The sequence below is a fragment of the Telopea speciosissima genome, chromosome 5 (assembly GCF_018873765.1).
Source record: "Telopea speciosissima isolate NSW1024214 ecotype Mountain lineage chromosome 5, Tspe_v1, whole genome shotgun sequence".
In the NCBI taxonomy this organism is placed as follows: domain Eukaryota; kingdom Viridiplantae; phylum Streptophyta; class Magnoliopsida; order Proteales; family Proteaceae; genus Telopea; species Telopea speciosissima.
Window position 1 is genome coordinate 11,059,411 of NC_057920.1, and position 20,689 is coordinate 11,080,099.

The following is a 20,689-nucleotide window of genomic DNA, read 5'->3' on the forward strand; positions in this document are numbered from 1 at the left end:
TTGCTAAAACCCAAAAATTCGATAAAATATTCATTTGTTTGATGTCCAAACAAATATTTTATTGAACCTTGCTAAGTATGCTCAATCCAAGAATACTGTATATCTACCTTTGCTTTAGTAATATATCTTTTGTTTTTCCATCAAACAAATATATTTTTATTCACAACACTTTTGATAGCATTTGCGCACACCAAATTAAGTTTGACTGAAACATATATCCCTCGATATAAATCAGATTTAAGCAATCTTTTTTTTTTTTTGAAAAGAACAAATCAAATTTTAATGGGAAAAAAACTGTGCAACCATGGAATGAGGTATCGGTATCAGATCGACCGGATCGAACCGGTATTGATTGAGTCTGATATCAATATCTGGTCGATTCTAAATTGGGTATCGGTATTAGATCAAGGATAGAATCGTAAAAAAACATAATAAAAGTAAGGGTAAAATTGACCGAGTCAAGCTGATATCGATTTCTCAACCACTACTCTCTACTATGTGGTAAAAGAGTAATAAAAAAAGGGAAAAAGAACATTGCATGACATTGTCCCTAAGCCCTCTCACATAATAAACAGTGGGATCCATGGTGACTCTCTATCCTATTATGACCATGTGAACCCCATATGAATTATACCATTTTCAACCCCTCATTGATGTAACATGCAAATTCTTTCTTACACTGGCCTTAAGAAGCCCCCCCCCTAAAAAACAAACAATTGAGTGAAGTTTTTCTATCTCTATGGTTAGGAGTTAGGACCAAGGATTAAGGTATCGGTATTAGATCAGTCGGATCGTATTGATGTCGATTGAAGCCAATACTATTACTTGGTTGATCCTAGATTGGGTATTAGGATTGGATCAGGGTAAGATCATACAAAAAAAAACCTGTTTTTCAATAAAGAGCAGAGGTAAAATTGATCTCAATCCCTGAGTGCAACACACAGTTTGTCAGCTTCCAATAAAATTATGAATGTGTGAAACAAGTTAGTTTTCTTTTTTGATGAAAGTGTAATCACACAAACCACACATCAATCTCAAAACATTAACCGACTTTTAGAACCGTGGAATGACGAATATACACAACATACACCACACGCTCACACTCGATGTGGTGTGAAACTAATTAGTTGCTGGATGGAATAGAGGTAGAGTTGAGTAAGGCTGCAATAGGGTCGGTCTGGCCAAGCTATATAGAACCATAGCCCAACCCTGAGTCCCCTTAGTTGGGCCCAGGCTTGACCCAACCCTGACTTAGGGCCTAAAAAATTAAACCCTGACCCGCCCTTAGGGTCGGGCCTTGATCATGGGGAGGGGGAAGGAAATGCATGGGTTGAAATGGGCCGGAATGGGCCAGGGAGAAAATTATCAATTTTACGTAAAATAACACTATAATAAAATTCTCACGGAAATCGAAGCAATTCCTAGGTTTTGATTGATTCTGTCTTCGAACGGGTTTCTTGTTTCTCGAACGAAACCCCTTCTCTGGTTTACTAAGTTTGCATCATTTGGTTTCTCAAAAGAAATCCTTCTCCGTCGTTTGAGAGTGTTTTTCTCTGCCATTTGTGCGTGTTCTTCTCCGCCGTTTGGCTTGCCATTTCTCCGCCATTTGTGCGTGTAATACTTCTCTTCTCCTTTTCTGCTCCGTCCACCATGATCCTTGGAAATGTTGGCGACGACGTCGACAACAATGATGACGAATCCACCACTCTGTTCAAGGATCATCACCGCCCCGTCTTTTTCGTTTTCTTTGTGTAGTCTGTTTGTAGTTAATGCTAACCCTGATGCTAGTGGCACTGAGATTATCGTCAACTTAGAAGCTCTAGCTATCGTTCAACCTTCACCATACCTCTCCTGTTGCCGGTCAAATCTCCACTCGCCAATCCAGTAGATCCTTACAGAAATGTTCGAAAGTAGGTTGTGGCAATGTTTCAGATGATTTTTTTGTTGTCTATCGAAGCTCCACTCGTCAATCCAACAGACCTTTGCCGTTCTAGCAGGTTTATTTGAAAGTAGACTGTGGTAGCGTGTCGACACACGTGGGAAGTTTGGCATTGATCTGTTCGGCACGTATGGGCCCCCCTCTAATGGCACGTATGTGCATGCGCTTATCTTTAGCTGTGTCTACAGTTTTTTCTCTAGGGATATGGTTGTAATCCATCCCATACTCTGGATGACCCAGTCAATGGCATGTGAGATTGGATCAATGTTCACTCCTTGGTTCTGGATATTGTATATCCATACATTATGTTTATCATGCTCTCTATCTGCTTTATGTATTTTGTTTTCCTTTGTTTGGCGTTGGGTGCGCATGAATGAATAGCCTTCTTTTCTACCAAAAAAAAAAAAAAAAAAAAAACTATAATAAACTATAATAAAATATATTATATCACTTATTATCTTCTTATATAATATATTATACAACAAAATGTGGGTGACGTTTAAAGTTTATAATATATATATATATATTATATCAATATATATTTTATAGTATAACTTAAAATAGGGTCGGGTTGGATCGGGCCAAACTTAGCTTGATGCCTCAACCCTAACCCGACCCGACCAAACTTGACCCTGACTCAGGGTCAGAAATTTTCAGCCCTAACCTGCCCTTAAGGCCAAATATTTCAGCCCAAAATCTATTCGGGCTAAGGGTGGGTTCGGACCGACATGGCCAAACTTGCACCCCTGGAGTTGAGGCTCTTCTCTATGCGGGTCGTATAGCAAAAGGTACGTAAGATCGTATATCCCAGTCCACTTCCTACCTGAACCGATTCGGCTTTGGCTGGTAACGCAGTGCCTCGCGCTTCCTGTTCCGACTCAATAAGCAGAGCATAGTTTTGAGAGAGAGGGACATAGATCGCTCGAGGAGAGAGAGAAAGAAAGATGACGGTGTTTCACTTCTTCAACTGTGCAATTCTTACTTTCGGTCCTCATGCCGTCTACTACTCGGCGACTCCATTGTAAGTCATCCCTTCCCCTTGATTTGCAGAACTGCCATCTTTCGAGAAACTTCAAACATCTCCTCCACTTCGATCTGACTTCCCGAACTGATATTTCGGAGGGGAAACCCCGGACAATTTTTTTCTTTTCGACCAACTTGATCGACTTTAATGATCATGTTCTTCTCTAAATTTTTTCTTCAATTTCTCATTTGTCGTTCATCAATTTTTTGCAAGGGTAAGAATTATTCTTTTGAAATCGAATATTCATATAGATTATGGTTCTGAAGCTTCTCCCCCCCACCCCCTACACAAAAAAAAAATTGTTTTTTGCTAAGTTATGGTCTCTGATTTACTTGTATTTTCTCATAGAATTGAATTTTTCTAATGTGGTACTTCGGCACTTTGGCTTCCTATCTTTGTCTTATCAGAATTTATAATTAGCTAGTGTGGACTATCTGTGTGCAGATCCGAGTATGATACGCTTGGTACTTCCGTTAAAGCCGCGCTCGTTTATCTTGGAGCAGCTCTAGTAAAGGTCTGTAAACACTAGTGTCATTTGTCTCATACACTTCTGACTGTGATAGATTGTTTGATTGCTGTCGTACCATTAAATGGGAACATGGGATCTATTTGCTGACCTGCAATGATCTGTTTCAACATAATAGAGGAGGGTAAGTTTTTACCACCTGATGGGCACATATATATGGATTTTAGGGGTTTGGTTACAACAGAAAAGCCTGAATTGAATTAGTTGAGAATGACTCATTAGTCTTTGCATCTGAATTGATTTGTACAATTGACCTTGGTTACATTAGACCAAATGTGTTTGCTCATGTTTTCATTCTACCTTGCTAGTTAGATTTTAGTTTCTGGTTTAAAAAAAAAATGCCAGCTGAAAGGAGGAAGAATGTAGGATTTTATAGTCTATCTTGGCTAACCAAGTTGTTTAACAAGATTATGATCACTAGGAAAATGACAGATGAATGGAGGAGAAGCATTATGGTCCAAATCTATAAAAACAAAGGAGATATTCAGAACTGTAATAACTATAGAGGCATAAAGTTAATGAGTCGTACAATGAAGTTTTTTTTTGGGTGAATGTCATACAATGAAGTTATGGGAGAGGGTTATTGAAACCCACCTGAGAAAGGAGACTGCTATTTCGGAAAACCAATTCGGATTTATGCCAGGAAGATCCTCGATGGAGGTAATTTTCTTACTGAGGAGACTCATGGAAAGATATAGAGAGGGCAAGAAAGATCTTCATATGGTCTTGATAGATCTAGAAAAAGCCTACGGCAAAGTCCTTGGAGAGCTAATCTGGAGTATTCTAGAGAAGAGAAGGGTATCATATAAATATATAGATATAATTAAAGATACGTATGTTGATGTGGTGACTAGCGTTAGAACAGTGGGGGTAGGGATGTAAATGGATATTCGTAAATCTGTATTCGATCCGCGTTCGTATCCGTTTAGGAGAATCCGAATCCGTCTGAAACTAATCGGATACGAATATGATAATCCCCCTATCCGACCGAGATATGTATGTTGATGTGGTGACTAGCGTTAGAACAGCAGGCTGCGGGGGGCCAAGGTAGTGAATTCCCAATCTCAATCGGGTTACACCAAAGATCAACCTTAAGCCCTTATTTGTTTGCGCTTATCATGGACGACTTAACCAAAGGCATACTGATGCAGCACTAAGTGCCCACACCCGAAGGAAGAAGAAGAAGAAGAAGCAGCCTGAAATTAGGGCTTAGTTTGGCATAGCTTAGGTTTGCATTTTAGTATTTTCCATAGTTTTTATTTCAGTTTATTTGTAAACTTAAATCGAACCGGTTCAATTTAAGTGATTTAATTAAGCCTTAATTTTAAGTTGTTAGGGACATTTAGGTCTTCTTTTATTTTAAGTTTTAAGTTGTTTATATAGATCTCCACCCCTCCACGATTTAGTGAGGGAGTGTTTTGCTTAGATTAGGATTGGGCCATTGGCCTTTTATTATAAAATATTGAATATCGTGGGAGGTCCCCCATAGCTGATGAATTAAAAAAAAAAAATAGAATTGTGCTGCTGCTATTGTTGTTGTTGTTGTTGTTGCTGCTTCTTGAGAGCTTGCATCCTTGTGGTTCTATCAAGATGGAAAGAGTAGGTGGATCTCCTACGATTCCTTGCATCGAGACAATCGGGAGGATCTCCATTGAAGGTGGTTCTATCCTTCTCCATTGTTCAAGCTTGCTGCTAGTGGGATCTGTTGTAAGATTGAGTTCAATTTCTGTTTCTAACCCTCCAATCCCTCCCCCAATCGATCCCCTTTTATTTTATTTGAAATTTTGAATCCCCTCAAAACCCTAGATCTTCTTAACTCCAGCCAGCCTTCATCCTTCATCAGATTCAACCCAAATTCAGCTTACAACTCCCTCTCCACACCCCTTACACTCGACTTTAAGCTCTGCCCCATTCCTCCACTCAAACCCTAATCCACATTGTCTCTGTAAAACCCCGAAAGCCCTAAATTTCTGTCTAGACCTAACCGGCCATCAAAATTACACCATACTACAGCCGAACCTCCCTCCCATTGCCCCTAGCACTCGGCCAGAAGCCCTGGTCCAGATTCCCATCGTAAACCCTCGTTTTAGCTACTTTCCTTGTTTCCCAAAACCCAAAACCCTAACCCTAATTTTCTGGAATTTAGATACTCATTCAAACCTAACTTAACCTATACCATTAGCTTCCCCTAGACCTACCTATCATTACTAAATAAAATCCAACCTCAATACCCTACGCATAACCCTAGTTTTGACCTAAAACTACAATTCTGCCGATTGCAACTGCAGAACCAGCAGCCCCTTGGTTCCTTTATCATTAGATCCTAGATATTTGGCCTCTAGTAGGTCCTTTGCCTATCTGGAGCTACATTACATACAAGATGATGTCCCATGGTGTATGATCTTTGTAGATGGTATTGTTTTTGTAGATGAGACAAAAGCAGGGATTAACGCCAAAGTGGAACTATGGAGAACAACCTTGGAATCAAAAGGTTTGAAGATAAGTAGAACTAAGATCGAATATATCGTGTGTAACTTTAGCAGCTCTCAGACAGATAATGAGGTGGTGAATATTGATGAGAGGGAGATCTTGCAAAGTGATCACTGTAGATATCAGGGATCAATCATAAACAAGGACGACATAGATGACGACTTTGCCCAGAGGATTAAAATAGGGTGGATGAAGTGGAGAGGTGCGTCCAGAGTTCTGTGTGATCAACGTATCCCTTTAAAGCTTAAAGGAAACTTTTATAGGATTGTCATTAGACCAACTATGATGTACGGGGCGGGATGCTGGACTGTGAAGAAGTGCCATATAAATAAACTTGGTGTTGCAGAGATGAGGATGTTGAGATGGATGTGTAGGAAAGCTAGGAAAGATAAAGTAGGGAATGACCATATTAGAGCTGGGCTGGGAGTAGCTCAAATGCATGATGAACTTAGAGAGAGTCGTTTGAGGTGCTATGGGCATGTTCTCAACTGAGGCCTTCAAATGCCCCCAGTTTGGAAGAGTATCCTGATCCAGATGGAGGGAACCAAAAAAAGCTAGGGGCAGGCCTAAGACAACCATAAGAGAAGTGGTGAAGAAAGACATGCTTAGCTTAGGCCTTGTTCCAGGTATGGCCTCAAGTAGAGCTGATTGGAGAGCTAAGATCCATGTGGTTGACCCCTTTTTGTTGGACTTTGATGTTGTGATGCTGTTGTTGTAATACACTCCATTTTGAGGCTTGGAGCAAATTGTTGGGCTGGTAGTTATTAAGCGGTATGTAGCTAAGAAGGTTCGATGCCCTAGAGTTTGGGTCGATGTTGTATGCCCCTCTATCTTTCCTTTACTTCTTTATTATTAATATGCTGTCTCTTCTGGGATCCAGGCAGCTGACCCCATTAAGTTGGGATAAGGCTATGTAGTTGTTGTTGTTGTTGTTGTTTTTAAAAAAAAAAAAGCATTTCCCGCTTTAAAGCTATTCTAACACTATCTGTTCGTCTTGACAGCTTGTATGCATAGCAACCTTTCTCAAAGTACCGGAGAACGATAGTTTTGATCCATATCAGGTTCTGATTCATTCATAATCTCCAAATTGGACTGTTTAAGTTGTCATATTTATTGCTGAAAAGTTACAATTCTTATGTTGTTCCTAAGATTTGATGTAACAGCTTTTGTTAGTGTGTCTAAAAGTTGAAAGCTGGAAAGTTAATGAAAGCTATTAATATAAGTATGTCTCAAGTTCATAGCTTCTGATGTGTCCCTTAAACTTTGTATGAAATATAATTTGCAACTGTATCTACCAAATACCAATGTCTATGTGACTTTGTGCTTGTTTCACAAAGTCGCCAGTATTTTTCCTTCGATTAGGCCAGGAGAAAATGAATCTGGATGATTCTTCTAGTTTGCAGCTTGAAATCAAGCTATTAAATGTTCTTGGAGGACGCGTAAATATATACTTTATCTAAATTATAACCTGGAAATTTGAGATATAGACTAATATTGGACGAAGTGAAATATGAGCTTCAGATATAAGTAATTGTAACAGACAGATCATATGTTCTACAGATAAGTCACCTAGAGGGTTTATTTTAGTGGAAATAATCCTTGGGTTGGGTTATGTATGCATTGGGCCTCTGATTCCATGTGTTTTCTTTGTAATGGGCCACTTTAATGGGCCTAAAATGTGGGTACAAGGTAGGGGTATGGGATTAGGCTTAGTAGGAGCTTATTAGCTTTATTTTCATTCCTAATTGACTTAGGATTATTGTTATTAGTTGCTTTTAATTTCAGCAAACAATGTAATAACTCCTACTTACACTAGGAGTTGATTTCTAGTTTTCTTAGTTGGATTAGGACTTTTGATTTTCTTTCTATTTAAACAATGTAAGGCTGCTCAGCCACATATGATTTTTTGATTAATGCTATTTTGAGATTGCCTTGCTGCAAGAGCGCTGTGTGATACAATGGGTGAGATACCCTTCGACCTGAGATAGGTTTTACCCTTCTTCTTCCCTGTTTACCGCCAACTACTGCTATGTTTGCTTCTCTGATCGATATCACTAGTTGCTGAAGTTGTTTGCTACCAGATTTCAAGAAGGTTAATTGTTCTTTCATTATATATTCAATCCCTAACATCAGGTCAGTCTAAATTAGATTATCAGAGTTTAATTCTAGATTTATAGCTCCTGTTTATGCTCTGTTTTTCACTCTATTTTAGCAGGAAGAGTTTTGTCAATTAAACCCAAACCCTTAAACAGAGTCCACCAAGACTTTGGGGAGTCTTAGGTCTACCCTAGACCAAACTCGACCCTGGTTTGATGGCCATCTGGCCGCTGGTTTGTGAGTTACCTAAAATTCTCTCTTTTCCCAATTTTCTCTATTTTAGAATTTGGATTTTCAAAATAACTTTTAATCCAGCCTTTGGTTTATATTGAAACCTTAGGGATTTTATTTAAATTATTGAACTTGAGGTCTGATAACCGTTGGTTGGATTGGATTTAATTTCAGTTTTACTGTTTCTGGGATCTCTGCCCGTGAGATCATTGTTTCCTAAATAACTCTGAAACTGCTCATTGGATCATTCCCATCTTTTGAAGGGTTCTTATCCTTCCTATCAACTATTGTTTCCTAGATTTTGGTGTTATTCTGAGAGGTTTGAGTTTTCAGTCAATTTTCGAGTTTCTATCTGAGTGGGGTTTTTGACTTGGTGATGCAGGTTTATCACCAAACCGGGCTTCTTTCCTTAGAAATAAGTCTAGGGTTGGGATATAGACGTGTTGGGCCTTTGGTCCCATGGGCTCTCTATGTAATAGGCCATTTTTATGGGCCTAAAGTAGGGGTACATAGGTTGTATACGGGGTTAACTCTATACTTAGTTTATTTTCATGTTTTAGTGTTTTAAATTGAACCAGTTAAATCATTGGTCCAATTTAAGTGATTTTAGAATATTGTTTTGGGGTAGAATCTTTTTAACTCAAGTTATATTTTAGGGTCCTCACCTCTACATGAATGTTAGAGAGGGAGTGTTTTGTATTTAGACTCAGCCAAGGATTTGGGATTTCCTATTCCTAGGCTGCCTAGGAATTTAGGCCTTTGGCCAATATAAATAAAGAACAACCGTGGGGCTCCTCTTTACCTCACTGTTTTATGAAATCTGCTCTTGCAAGCTGCTGCGACCTTCCTTCTATTGAAGATCTGCTATGTGTGTGATCTAAGCTGGTGGGATTGGTGTTTGATCCAATCGACACCTTACAGTGTGAAGCCCGGGTGGTTTGTTGGTGGGATTGGTGTCTGATCCAATTGACACTTTGCGGTCTGAAGCCCGGGTGGTTCTTTTGAAGTTCAAGATCTGATTATTATTCAATTTCAAATTCAAGATCTGATTTTTATTTAAGTTCAAGTTCAAAGATTCAATTGCCCGGGTGGTTCGTTGGTGGGATTGGTGTCTGATCCAATCGACACTCTGTAGTGTGAAGCCTGGGTGGTTCTTTTGAAGTTCAAGATCTGATTTTTATTCAAGTTACCATAGTTGTGGGAAATTGAAAAACAAAAGGGGGAAAACTTAGGTTTGGGCTGTAGAGGATGAGAAGAAGTAGTATCGGATTGAGGATGTCTCAAACTTACTTGCAGTTGCAGAGAATAATCGGCAGTAGCAGTAACTTGCATAGTTGTTAAGGCGCCTAGGCGAACCAAGTCGATGGAAGGGGCTAAAAACCAAGGCGACACCAACGAGGTGATGAGGCATCGCCTAGGCGTCTCTCTCTCGTCTTGGTTGCCTAGGCGATGCCTTGTCACCTTGTTGATGTCGCCTTGGTTTTTAGCCCCTTCCATCGACTTGGTTCGCCTAGGCGCCTTAACAACTATGCAAGTTACTACTGCTGCCGATTATTCTCTGCAACTGCAAGTAAGTTTGAGACATCCCCAATCCAATACTTCTTCTTCTCCTCCTCTACAGCCCAATTCTAAGTTTTCCCCCTTTTGTTTTTCAATCTCCCATAACCCTAAGTCACCCACAGTTATAACCATTTAAAATTCACCAAACTGTAGCCATAACACCCCTTGCCTATAACACACACTCGATCCACACTGCTATACATTCCCACCATTAAAACCCTAACATCCCACCTTCTCAAATCAAAACCCATTTAGAAAATGCATTTTTGGGGGTTTAGCCTTAGTTGATATTCTTTGATCCTTTCCAGAAACTTTCTTAGAGCTTCCGGAGTGTCTGAGAAGGAGCTGGTTTAGAGGGGAGAGTTTGGGTACAAAGAAACCCAAAGATGAAGATGATGATGATCCTGCCACGATCCGAGCCAAGATAGCGGTACTTCAGAAGCGCTTATTTGGGTTTTGATTTGAGCAGGTGGGATATTAGGGTTTTAATGGTGGGAATGGACAGCAGTGTGGAACTGTGGATCGAGTGTGTGTTATGGACAGGGTGTGTTATGGCTGCAGTTTGGTGAATTTTAAATGGCCGGTTATGTCTCTGGGTGACTTATTGGAAATTGAAAAAGAAAAGGGGGAAAACTTAGGGTTGGGCTGTAGAGGATGAGAAGAAGAAGTATGGGGTTGGGAATGTCTCAAACTTACTTGCAGTTGCAGAGAATGATCGGCAGCAGCAGCAACTTGAATAAAAATTGATCTTTGAACTTGAACTTGAATAAAAATCAGATCTTGAACTTCAAAAGAACCACCCGGGCTTTACACCGCAGAGTGTCGATTGGATCAGAGTCATCAGACACCAATCCCACCAACGAACCACTTGGGCTTCACACCGTAAGGTGTCGATTAGATCAAGCACCAATCCCACCAGCTTTGATCACACACAAAGTAGATCTTCACTAGAAGGAAGGTTGCAGCAGCTTGCAAGAGCAGATTTCATAAAACAGTGAAGTAAAGAGGATCCCACGGTTGTTCTTTATTTATATTAGCTAAAGGCCTAAATTTTTATGCAACCTAGGAATAGGAAATCTCAAATCCTTGGCCGAGTCTAAATACAAAACACTCCCTCTCTAAAATTTGTGTAGAGGTGTGGACCCTAAAATATAACTTAAGCTGAAAAGATTCTATCCTAAAAGAATATTCTAAAATCACTTAAATTGAACCAATTGTTCAACCGGTTCAATTTAAAACACTAAAACATGAAAATAAATTTAGTATAGGGCTAATCCCGTGTGCAACGTATGTACCCCTACTTTAGGCCCATAAAAGTGGCTTATTACAGAGAAAGCCCATGGGACCAAAAGCCCAACACGTCTATATCCCAACTGTAGACTTATTTCTAGGGAAAGAAGCCCAGTTTGGTGATAAACCTGCATCATTTGGGATCCTATCTGGGAGGGTTATAGAGTTGTTCCTATCTACCTCCCACCATGAATGGCAGGAATGGGTGGGGAGTTTATCCCACATCAGTTGGGTAGTGTGTGGCTGTTGGGCTTATAACCTTGGGAATGACCTCTCCACCCTGAAGCTCAGGCTTTTGGTTGGATGCCGTCAAGGTTAGTCAGTTAAGGAGGGAAGCGTGACATACTGTTCTCCCATTGAGTCTATTAAAGACTTAAAGTAATCCCTCAGTGAATAGTTGTGGACACTTAAAAAAAATGTGAGCACTTTTTCAACGGCTTTTCATGACTCTTATATCTTTCCAAAAGAAAGTTCATTTTTCATTGCCTACCTCTAGGCCTACATGATGGAGAAATAACACAATGCTTCATTGTACTTTTCCAAACTCCCAAGCATTCAAGTTACAATTGTTTCTGGTCACCGCCCTTCTCCAGAAGCTTTATTTTTTCAATAACCAAGAGTGAAGGGTCGAAAGTCCAATACCCCATCTTGTTTTGGGGCTAAGCACTACACTGAATACCATGAGGTGATATGTAGAAGCTCCTTTCCGTCCTGTTGAAAGAAAACGTTGCTGAATTTTCTCTATCCTCAGCAATTTTGACCGGAGCAAAAAACACGGAGGGGAAATAAGTGGGAAGCTGGCCAGGGTAGCTTGTATAAGGGTAATTTCCTGTAGTACTAGTACCCTTGATGGTACTACTTTTACACAGCAACAAATACTTTTTGAATCATTATGTGATTTTGAGTCTGCAGTACCAGTACGGTAGTACCTCATGATGGGAAACTTACCTGAACTTACATTTATAGTTTGATTGGTAGTACTAGTACTTCAAATGCATTAAGAAGATTGTTTATACTCTCCCCATTTGGCGTTCCTGTTTGTAGCTCCCATAGAACTTGAGAATATCACTACATCTGGTTCTATTGCTTCTTCTTTATGATAGCTCCTTGTTAGATGAAAAACAATTGTGTGATCCTACGCTGGAGAGATTCACTTTTTTGTGTTTTGCAAAACATTACGAAAGTAGATCCTCCCCCCCCCCCCCCCCTTTTTTTTTTCTTTATTGAGGTGATTGAGAAATTATCTATTTCTATCTGCCATGAACTGTGGAGTAAGTGGAATGGATTTTCATTACTCCAAGGTTTTATTTTATTTTTCTTAGGAGAAGTTTTAGCACATCTCTTACTCTTGTTGTTGTGGAACACCACCTAACCTGCTTACTTTCAAGGAACTACTCCCAAAATGTCAACTATAATTTATAACTGATTGTTACTTATTTTTTCAGGAATTATTGAAAGCTTTGATTGGGTTTATCGATGTTGTTGGGCTGTACTTCGCTTTGACTCAGTTGACCCACAGAAACATATCGCAAAATCATAAATTTCAAGCTGTTGGACTTGGTAAGAGAACCTTAATGTTTTGCCTTTCAATTTTCCATAGTTGTCAAGGACTCGAGGTGACTAGGCAACCCAAAGTGTTGGAGGGGCGTTTAGGCGACAGGGTGCCCTAGGCATGCATTAATGATTATATGCAATATAGCAATGATAATTTTATATAATTATGTTGATATGCAACATAGAAGCCATATAAATGCAATATGATATAGTTATGCTAATGTTGACTTATTAAGAGAAAATCAACATATGATAAGCAAAGAATAGGATATAATATAGGGGCAATTACTATCACTACCCTACACTTAGCCTTCATTTACTAAAACTACCCTACCTTAAACTTTTTTTCTGAAACTACCCTGCTTTTAAACTTTTACACCTCCTTCTACCCTCATGTTTTTAAATACCCAGATTACCCTTCCTTTTCACCTAGTAACCTGCTAATCGATTTAACCTTCCGTTCTTCTAATTTTTACTACTTTTGTCATTAAAATAGTAAAAAAATGAAAGCACCCACCTGCTTCTTCTCTCTCCCGTTTTTTACTTCATTCGTTTTTTTTTCATTAATTTTGTAAAGGGAGTCGAGCTGTTCCATGGTTTTAGTGCTCGGTATCGGGGGCTTTGAAGAGAGTCGATTTGTTCCATGGTTTTAGTGCACGGTATCGGAATGGGTATCGGTAACCTGCAAAACCGATACGATACTGATATGGTATCAGCCTGGATCGGTTGTATCGGACAAAATTACCCCTGAATCTCCTTAAAAATGAGTTTTCTGACCATTTTACCCCTTGTTCGTACCGTGCTATCGATACAGTATCGGTGACTAGCAAAACCGGTACGTATTGCCCGATACAGGCGAAACGATACCGATACTTAGAACCATAATTTGTTCGAAGAAGAACGTTGAGGATGAAATGCTGAATAAAAAATTAATTAAATAGAAAAGTTGAAGGAAAAAAACGGAGTAAAAAAATGGGAGAGAGAAGAAGCGGGTGGGTGCTTTCAATTTTTACTATTTTAATGACAAAAATAGTAAAAAATAGAAGAAGAATGATAGGTTAAATAGATTAGCAGATTACTAGGTGAAAAGAAAGGGCAATCTGGGTATTTAAAAACATGAGGGTAGAAGAAGATGTAAAAGTTTAAAAGCAGGGTAGTTTTAGAAAAGAAGTTTAAGGTAGGGTAGTTTTAATAAATATAGGCTAAGTGTAGGGTAGTGATAGTAATTGCCCCATAATATAAGCATATTCATCCAAAGCAATAAACAGAAATCAGTGTAAACTCGTATAGTGTCAACAAGGCGTACTGTCGCCTTGGACCCAAGAAAGAGACTGGATGCCTAGGCGGTGCCTTGACTACTATGCAATTTTCTCTGTTATAAGCCTATGATCCAAAATGATGCCAAAAATGATGAATACTTGTTTACAATGAAAATTCATTGTATTAATGGAAAACTGCCGCCCAACCCCAACACCCCATCATTGGCCCCGACCCCAACACGTCAAGTCGCACACGTGCATGCACACACACACACTCATACACACCGAGGAAGGGAGGATGATTCCACTTCTATGTATCTTCTTCTCTATGTTATATTATCCAAATATTGCATTGCTTTTGTTTTTTGCTCCCTACCAGTGTACCTACATTATTTCGTCATCATGGTGGTATCACAAGTTGTGTTTATTTTTTAAAAAAAATTGTCATTGTGTGCGTGTGAGCTCCAATGAAACCAGAATCGTAGTAACAGGTCAGAAACTAGATTTCAGGAAATTTATAACAACGAAAATTAGAGTATCAGATCTAGATGGAGTTCAGTCGAGTGCTCTGTCTAAGTAGGAGACTATGATACTAAAATTCAGGCCCAATCCAATGGTCAAATTCTTCAGATGTATATTCCTACTTGAAGAAGAAATTCTCAAATCTGAGAATTGGTGGAGAATCTGGACAATCCAATTCAGGAATCAGATTTAACACAATAAAACAGATGTATTGATATGTAGAAATCTGAATTAGAAGTGGAACAAAACCTGAACTTGAAATTCATCTTGAATTAGGAAAACCAGAAAACAATTCAAAGATGACAATTTGAATCCGTAGGACTGTTCAGAACAGTAATCATTGGTTTGTATGGAAGCAGAATTGAAATCCAACGGTTAGATGTTAACTATCAGAGAATTCCTTTTTGGAGTAAGGATTCAAGAAACTGAAAAGATTGGATTTTTAATAGATGAATGATAAATAGAAACACAGCAACTCAGATCAATCCAAAGACAACAGTTTGAAGCCAATAAAGAAGATGCACAGAAATAGAAAGTAGGGAACTGACCTAGGTTTTGATTGATTGATAAGGGAGAAAAGAATAGACGAAGAAAGATATGATATGTTCTAATGTAGTCCTAGATTGGAAGAAATCCAACTAGGAGCCAGTAAACCAAGATCTGCATGACCACTAAATCGGCTAGGCTAAAATAGGTGTTTTTGGTGAAATTAGGGTTAAGGTTTGATGTGTGGGTTATGTGAAGTTGATTCAGGGGAGTCTATCAGTGAAGGTCCTGAGATGTTTTGATGGAGGGAAGTATGTATACTTGAATGGGCAACAGGTTAGGGTTAGGTTTCCTGGGTTTTTGAATAGAGGAATATGGGGGATTCTAGGGTTTAGGATGGTCAGTTTGGGCTAGGGTTTGGATCGAGCTCTCCTTAGGGTGAGAGAGTGATTCAGTCCAAGTTTGGGCAGAATCTGATGGTTGGTTGGTCTGTGGAAGTTGTAGGGTTTTGGAAAACTTCAACTCGAATGCCTTTGGAGGTCTAGGCTGTTCCCTGTAGTCTGTCTTCTTCGAGCGGTAGATTGCTATCCCTTATTGGAGTGGTTTGGTGTTATTTGATTTGTTGAAACCTTTCTTTCATAGCTCTCTGGTCAGTTAGTAGCTGCTGAAGCATCTCGATAACCTTTGCCAAAGGATCGGGTGCCACTAGCAATGGTCTACCATGTTCATCCATGGCTCTGATACCACTTAATGTAGTTTTAGATTGGTAGGAGACCAATTAGAAGCCAGTAAACCAGGATCTGTTAGGAACAGGTGAATTGGCTAGGTCAAAAATAAGGTTTTGGTGAAATTAGGGTTAGGGTTATGTTAAGTTGAGGTAGGGGAGTCTACCAGTGAAGGTCTTGAGATGTTTTGATGGATGGAGGTATATAAACTTGAGTGGGCAGCAAGGTTAGGGTTAGGGTTTCAGGTTTTTGAAAATAGGAAAAGATGGATTTTTAGGGTTTATGATGGTCAGATGAGGGAGCAACTTGGATTGAGCTTTCCTTATGGTGAGATGAGAGTTCGATCCAAAAAAGGATGGATTTTGCTGTCTGGTTTGGTCTGGGCAGAATTTGAGTATTGGGAAAATTGAAAAAAAAGAAGTGGAATCTTAGGTTTGGGCTGTGAGAGGATTAGAAGAAGAATTGTAGGGGATGGGGATGATTCAAACTCATTGTTGTTGCAGAATTTCCTTGGCAGCAGCTTGTTTGATTGTAGATCTTGAAGAAAAATTGAATCTTTAACTAGAACTTGAAGGAGATCTTCAAAGACCTTGAAGGAGAGCTTCAAAAGAACCACCTAGGCTTCACATCGCATGTGTTGATTGGATCAAACACCAATCCCCCCAACGAACCACCCAGGCTTCCCATCACAACGTGTCAATTGGATCAAACACCAATCCCACCAGCCTTGATCAAACACAAGACAAAAATCTTCAATGGAGAAGTAGAATAGCAAAAGCTTTTCATTAAGATCAAAATTCGTGTTCAATACTTGCCTCCTTACAACCTTATATATAGGATTCAAAACTAGACTCCTACACTAAAAAGGAAAGGCCTAACCCAATCCTTAAACTATTAGGTATCTTAAACTAACTAGGAAACTGAAACAGACTCAAAACAACTTAAAAGAAAACTACTAAAAGCACTTAAATTGAACCATTGGTTGAACCGGTTCAATTTATGAACAAAAACACCAAAATAAAACTAAGTATGGAACTAAAACAACTAATTCCGTATGCAACCTAATTACCCATATTTTAGGCCCATAAAAGTTGTCTATCACATAAATGCTTGCAAGTGTGTACCAGTAATGAGAAATGGAGCTTGAAATTTATTCCAGCATTCCATAATCTCTTATTGTAGTTGATTTTTCATTCCTTCTTTTGCTTATCTTACCATCTTTTTCTGCTGCCAGGATGGGCTTTTGCCGATTCTGTTCTACACAGACTAGCACCTCTCTGGGTTGGTGCAAGAGGCTTAGAATTTACTTATGAATACATTCTGCAAGGCCTCGAGGCAAATGCAAATCTGGTGAGATTGCTTTCTTGCAACCGCTGTTATCTATGAGTTGCACCACAATTTCCAACTTCCTCAGTTGTGGACAAGTTGACTGAAAAATCATAGTCAAATTGCTGCAAGTGTATAATGCATTTAATTTTTTTTTCGTGAGTGGGGGGGGGGGGGGTTGTGTTGGAGGGAGATTAAGTTAATCGCATTCAATTCTACTGAACAAAAGTAGTTTTAAGTTAAGAAGAAACCTTTTCATCTTCTAGAGTGTCCTGTGGTGGGATTTGGGAATGGTAAATTTGGGAGTGTCTCGTCTTCTGCAAAATGCTCTAAATAATTTACTTCCTTGTTCATTTTGTTTTCTTCTTTGCATTATTCATCTGCTTGCATTTTTTGGGCCTTATTCTGATGATTTTTTATCCAAATTTCTTGTATTCTGCGCGGTCAGGTCTTAACTGTATCTCTTGCTGCACTGGTATCTTTGATGTGGCTCCGGAAGAACAAACCCAAGACTTTGATTCCTATAATTTATGCATGTGCTGGGATCCTTGCAACTATGCCAACTATCACAAGGTTTGCTTTTATTCATCACTTACCCAGTAATTGTAAGTTTGCTTAACAACAGCAAGAATTTTGATCAATTACTTCTGTTCTGACAGTTCTCTGAGTTCAACTCTCTTGTTTCCACATATAGACACCCATGCCAATAGCCTTTTTGCAAGAGGGCTGCTCTGTTCCCTCTTCTTTTTGGCACAATAGAAATGCAAAAGTTTGACATTATGGAATTTCTCATCTGAAGTGAAAACATCTCTTTTCAAATGATCTCACCAATCTACTGAAGCAAGACCTGTTTTATTTTCCCAATTGTAAACTGTCACTCTAATCCTGTGCTTTTTTGAGATGATCCGAAATGATAGTAATAGGCTATAGTTGTATCGGTTGCCTATCTGTGTCAGAATTTGACCCTAACTCATAAAATCTCCTGCTGACCAGCTTTTTAGGATGTTAACAATGAAGCTTTTCATCCTTGACACCACAGCCTTTTTTGCTACTTTCTTTTAATTGCTATATTTTTTTTCCCTCGCTAATGTTCTCTGGTTTTCGACAGCTATCTCAGGCGAGGTTTGGGATGGCACTTTCCAAAGGTGGTGGGCTTTGAACTTTTATCTTCTCTTATGATGGCATTTGTTAGTTGGCAACTTCTCTCTGCATGTCAGAGACCTTCTGCCTAGAAACTGCTATCCACCGGAGGAAGGTCCAACCCATTTTATTCGCAAGGGGATTCAACGTTGATTCCAACTCCACTGCTGAAGGATCTCTAAGTTCCCAACATAGAATAAGTCTATCCTCATTCAAGTTCAATGTTGAGGAACTCTCTTGTAATTTTTTTTTCTGGTTTTCACTAACAAGCAGAGTCATATCTATTTGCAGAATTCCAATTGCAGATTTTATACCCAGGTGGCCACATCATATGAACTTTTCATTGAGCCCAACCATAATTTTGTTCTTTTGTTATATCCTCATGATGCATGATGGGCAGTTGCTCCATGCCATGACATTTTGATTCACTGGTTGGTTAACTTTTATAAATGATTTTTTTCCCAAATAATAGGAATTAAGTAATGTAAGGCAAAAACATTGCTCCATGCCATGTCATCCTTCCCAATACAAATTTGAAGGACTTGGGCCTGGTTTTCTTGACGAGGAGGAGTGGCTTCTCAACACAAATGGGTATTTTGCTAGCAGGTTGATAGTAAAAGAAAATTAGAAAATAAAAAAAGAAGGGGAGGTGGTGGTTGCTACAACCATCCACGTACCATCTCCGTGTAACGCATAGAAGGATTTTGTATATAATACAAAATATCATTACGAAGTTGACATTTGTACATCCATTGTACGTTGGTTACTGGGCCGTTATCCCCTCCTTTCCAAATCGTTATCCTCTCCTGTTACAGTACGGTGTTGTATTACATCGTGCGGTACTGCAAAGACCATGTGGCACAACGGGTTCCATATGGTGCACATGGCCTTTGCAGCCACCGCACGATACAGTACAGCACCGTGCTGTAATAGGAGCGGATAAAAATTCCCCTCCCCCCCCCCCCCTCCCAACCTAGCACAAAAACCTAAATGGGATTACAGGTTGATTTCGTCAAGTGGAATCCTTCCCCTCGGATTCCCCTCGCAACTTTGTAAAAGTCAATGTGGATTGCAAGTCTAGGCAATCCAAGTAAGGTGGCAATTGGAGGTGTTTGTACGTCTCCTAATGCATCTTTCATCTCTTGCTTCTCGGTCGGGATTGGATGGAATTTTGCTTTAGTCGCGGAAGCCCTGGTCGTAAGGGTCGCTCTTTCTATGGCATCCAGCATGCATGTTAAAAATCTGATCATTAGCATTCTCAATAGGACGTCTAAGTCTATCCCTTGGAGAATATCAGCCATAATTTCAGACTGTTGGAAGCTCTCCCTCAGGTTTGAAAGAGTTATCTTCATCTGTTCTCTCTGCGAAGCCGATGTAGTTGCAACAGACTTGCTTCTTTGGGTTCCCTTTACAAGCATCATGTTGTTTGGCATGATTCCCCTCTTTTATGTATCTCTCTTCCTTTGTAGGCGGATTCCTTCGGAACTTTGTTCCTTCGTTAATATATTTTATTAGCCAAAAAAAAAAGGATGAAACGATGATCTATTTTGGGGTAGGGGTTATGGTTTATGGTCTCTCTATATATAAAAAAAAGCATAATTTTTTATTTAAAAAATTAATTTAATATTATAAAATATTAGTCTACAAATTGAATAGTACTATTTAATCAAGAGAAAGAACACCACCTGGTCATGCGGCTCATGCCACATGCTGTCCCTACGTCCTGACACGGGTGTACAAAATGACCACCATACCCCTGATCATTTCTGGGTTTCCAGGGAGGTGCAGTTGTCATTTCGCTTATTCCTATGTCAAGGCACAGTGACAGCGTGCATTGCACGATCGGGTGGCGTTCTCTTTCCCATTTAATAAGTAAGACATGAGTTTGTCCCATAATTTATGTGTATATTGTCATTTTTTTGGTCTAGTATTTTCCAAATCTAAATGTTTAAAACTCATATTGTTCATTTTTGTTTTTTATCGTTTTCGAAATGTTTGACTTAATTTTTGGCCATCATATTCAAATTTTACGTCATTTTAAAATTTAAATATGCCCTACAAAGCATTTTTTTTTTGTTGTTCCCATTTTAACTAGCTATGTTCTCAGCCCACCTTAATACGTTGACTCAACTGATAGAGAGCCTCCTTCATCCCCCTTCAAATAGCTCCTAATTCATTAATGAGCAAGGTGGGGAGCCTTCGACTCAAGGTTTTAAAGATTGGAATCAGTTACCAGATCGGTTTGACCGATTTCGAACAGGATCAGATTAGAATCGGTATAAAATTGTAAACAGCCATTTGGCCTTATCCTGTTTGCACAGCCATAAAAGTTGAGTTTTTAAATCAAAAGACGAAGAGACAGAAATCGAGTGTGGAAGAGAACCAAAGAAAGGAAAATTACATGATTAGCTACTTTTGGGTTTTTATTTACAAAATTATCCACCCTATGTTTGAGTTAACAAAAATAGACAAAAACAAGTTAAGGTTTACAAAACTGGACAAAATACTGTCTCTCCCTCC

General features: G+C 39.2%; 1 protein-coding gene across 1 annotated transcript in view; it reads left to right on the top strand.

Moving 5' to 3' along the window:
• Nucleotides 1–18,522, top strand: part of LOC122661678 (transmembrane protein 147) — a 40,512-nt gene extending 21,990 nt beyond the window's left edge. The window contains exons 3-9 of the mRNA XM_043857157.1: nucleotides 2,867–2,960; nucleotides 3,408–3,477; nucleotides 6,981–7,040; nucleotides 12,603–12,717; nucleotides 16,938–17,053; nucleotides 17,478–17,602; nucleotides 18,138–18,522. Of these exons, the coding sequence (XP_043713092.1) occupies nucleotides 2,884–2,960; nucleotides 3,408–3,477; nucleotides 6,981–7,040; nucleotides 12,603–12,717; nucleotides 16,938–17,053; nucleotides 17,478–17,602; nucleotides 18,138–18,261 (687 nt within the window). The 5' untranslated portion in view covers nucleotides 2,867–2,883 and the 3' untranslated portion in view covers nucleotides 18,262–18,522. The remainder of the gene's footprint in view (nucleotides 1–2,866; nucleotides 2,961–3,407; nucleotides 3,478–6,980; nucleotides 7,041–12,602; nucleotides 12,718–16,937; nucleotides 17,054–17,477; nucleotides 17,603–18,137) is intronic.
• The last annotated feature ends 2,167 nt before the right edge of the window (nucleotides 18,523–20,689 follow it).